Source organism: Zasmidium cellare (assembly GCF_010093935.1).
Source record: "Zasmidium cellare ATCC 36951 unplaced genomic scaffold M409scaffold_155, whole genome shotgun sequence".
In the NCBI taxonomy this organism is placed as follows: domain Eukaryota; kingdom Fungi; phylum Ascomycota; class Dothideomycetes; order Mycosphaerellales; family Mycosphaerellaceae; genus Zasmidium; species Zasmidium cellare.
This window is the reverse complement of record NW_022987099.1, coordinates 1-2,966: the sequence shown is the minus strand read 5'-3', so window position 1 is coordinate 2,966 and position 2,966 is coordinate 1. Positions and strand designations below refer to the sequence as shown.

Genomic DNA, 2,966 nt, shown 5'->3' with positions numbered 1-2,966 from the left:
TACGTTTAGCGGGCCGACTTCCCGAAATTAAGGGGTTGTCCCCCGGGACAGCCCAAATTTAGTTTAATACGCCGTTCAGACGCTCATGCCTGTACTGCAAACCTTCGATGCCGATTGCTGTACATGTACACTCAACTCTACCTTGTTCAATCTCTGTCTCTCTCTCGCTCGCTCAACCCGGACACAGCGCCATGCCCCTCACCGATGATGAACGCCACCTCTACCGCACCTGGCTCGACGCTACCCATCTCTCACACGCTCCCTATTCCGACCGTCTAACGAGAGCATGGCACGACTACTGTGCTGCCTTCGCTCATGACCGCGATGTCTCCCCCACGTTTCCACACGTTCGCCTCGGCCACTTGATGAACAACACTATCGCCCATTTCCAATTCGCAAACGCCATGATCAATCGCTGGCCATTGCCGATCCGCTCCGACCTCAACCGTACCTGTAGCCTCTCTTCTTCAATCGAGAGTCCGTCTCCACTACCCTTTCATACATGGGGTCAGCCACGATACATCGAGCGCCGGAAACAGGCTACAGCTGTCTGGTACTCTCTACTGCACTTCCTGGTCTTCCACTGGTCGGCTTATGGCGGCATTGATACTCCCATTCATAACATGGGCCTGCAACTATCACGCCAGTACTGCGATCTCATCGCCGATCTCCGTTCCTACGCCACTATTCAACTTCGTTTCCCACCCCGAGAAACCGCCGTTAAAGACGTCGTCGAGGAGTTCTTCCTTCTCGCCTTGACCGACCCGCATCCGACTCCTCGTACGAATCCTCTACTTTGGTGGCTTGGAGTCCTGATCCACGCCGATGTCGTCCACCAGCTTCCTCCTTTACCTATTCCGGGTCTCCACGACAGACTCGACCTCACCGCCAAACTCGACGCTCTCGATCACTATGCCCGCGTTCTGATCTTCCACAACACCTACATGCGATGGACAGACCCCCAACCTTTCTTCCAGCCTGCTCCGGAATCCAAAATTGACGTGGCACGATGGGTCGACTCTGCCGACATCGCCTGGGTTGGTCAGAATAAAGAAATACCCCCTGATACCAGTCCCCAGCCTGATCTCTCCACTCCTGGCTGGGTGGAGTTCAGATCCCAACTACAAGCCGAGATTGACTCCTGGCTCGTCCGTGATAGCCCCGGCCCCATGCGCGACTTTACCGCCCTCCGAAGCGGGACCTTGCCCCCCGATCGTCCATCCCAGCCAGAGCAAGCTCCCACTACAGGCTTCTGCATCAAATATGTCGCTGTCTATGACTGGACACAGGACCCCAAAATCCTCTCCAGTACCTACCCTGCAACCCTAAAGCGTCACTTCTCCTCCTTGGATGCTGCGAACCGCCAAGTGTCGAAGGTCGTGTCCAGTACCCTACGTCGTGAGCTCGAGGATCCTCCCGAAGAATACGATCTGGATGTGTTGGACGATATATTCCCACTAGGCGAGGACAACGCCTTGGCTGTCCAATGGGACCGCGCCGAAGATATAGACGGCTTCGCTAGATCCCGTGCTATCTATGTCAGTAGGTGGGAGGCTACGAAAGTGCTTGCCTGGGTTGAGAGAGTCGCTATTTGAACTGCCATATATTATCACATACATTGATATCTCCACGTCTACTATCGAATCGCAGTTCATCTTGCTTTTTAGGCCTGTCACAACTTAGGCTTTCTGCATATCCCCCGGAACAACACTCGAATCTACCACATTCGGTTAGTCTCTGGGGACAGCACTACAAACGTGTACACACTAAACTTGTCCCTAGGGACAGTATCCGAAGCTCGAGAAGTCAGCTTGTCCCTAGGGACAGCGTTCCTAACCTCGACATCTTTATTGTTCATTGACGCTCTTGACATCAATATCCATCTTGTCCCTAGAGACAGTACTTCCCTAGAATTTGTAGGCTCTAAGCTTGACTTTCGGGTCCAGGGCCCTTCCTGGATATAGAAATCTCAGGGTGTCACTACAATATTTGGTATTTAAGCTGTTCTCTCCCCGAGGAATCTACACGTAGCAGACATTGCATTCTTGCATAGTTGAATATCGAAACCAAGAGCATGTTGACGAAGGTCAGTATCGGCGATGCTCTTCTAGCCGTGTTTACTCACCCTCTTTTTCTCTATTTCTCCACCCATACATCTATGTACTGGACGGCATACTGGGAGTCGGATTTGATGGTTACGTCTATGTGCGAAAATGTGTCCAAGGAAAGGTATGTCTCTAGAGCTCAAAGGACAGTACGTGTTGATCGAGGTTTATCAGTCCCTAGGGAAAGACCAGAGACCATGTCCCGCGACGTGATGACTAAGTAAATAGCCTTCTTTACGATATGCTCCCTCCCAACACCTTGCTGACTCATCGACTGTTCCCGCGGCCTGATCTTCTCATTTCTAAAGCTAAAAGATGACGACCCCTAACGTGGGTTTAGAGGCTTTCGCAAAGCGACTATCTACAGCACAGGGTTTACCGGTAATGCTGGTAGCTTATGCGATTCTGACCTTCGCAACGAATAATAACAACGCTTCCCGTGATACACCATATTTGCTTCGCTGACTCATCAACTACTTTATACACCGAATTCTGCATATCGATGGAAAAAGTGCAAATGATAGGATATCCGCTATTCCTAGAAGCAGCGCAGACTCTTGTGTGCATAAGCGCCGTAACCATGCTGGGACGACCAATTACCAGCGCGACAGCCTTGTCAGGTGGGCCCGCAGCAAGCTGTGGTCGAATCAAGCGACACCACGACAGCGGCTGCATGCAGCTCGAAACAAGGCAGACTGGCTGCCTTGCCCTTATGCAAGCTACTTCACAACGTCCAGCGCTTATGAAAGCCCCATTTCCACCTCTTGACGCTTACGCTCTTTCTACACTACACACCACTGGCGCAACATGACGGACAATAAGCTGATCGATGCCTTGCGCAACACGACTTTGGACGACGAT

General features: G+C 51.8%; 1 protein-coding gene across 1 annotated transcript; it reads left to right on the top strand.

The window, feature by feature from the left end:
- Positions 1-191: 191 nt before the first annotated feature.
- M409DRAFT_31186 (uncharacterized protein) lies at positions 192-1,595 on the top strand (the record flags this gene model as incomplete). Its single annotated transcript, XM_033810214.1, has 1 exon — positions 192-1,595. One exon carries the CDS (start codon positions 192-194, stop codon positions 1,593-1,595), a length of 1,404 nt encoding a protein of 467 aa, XP_033659185.1.
- Positions 1,596-2,966: the final 1,371 nt, after the last annotated feature.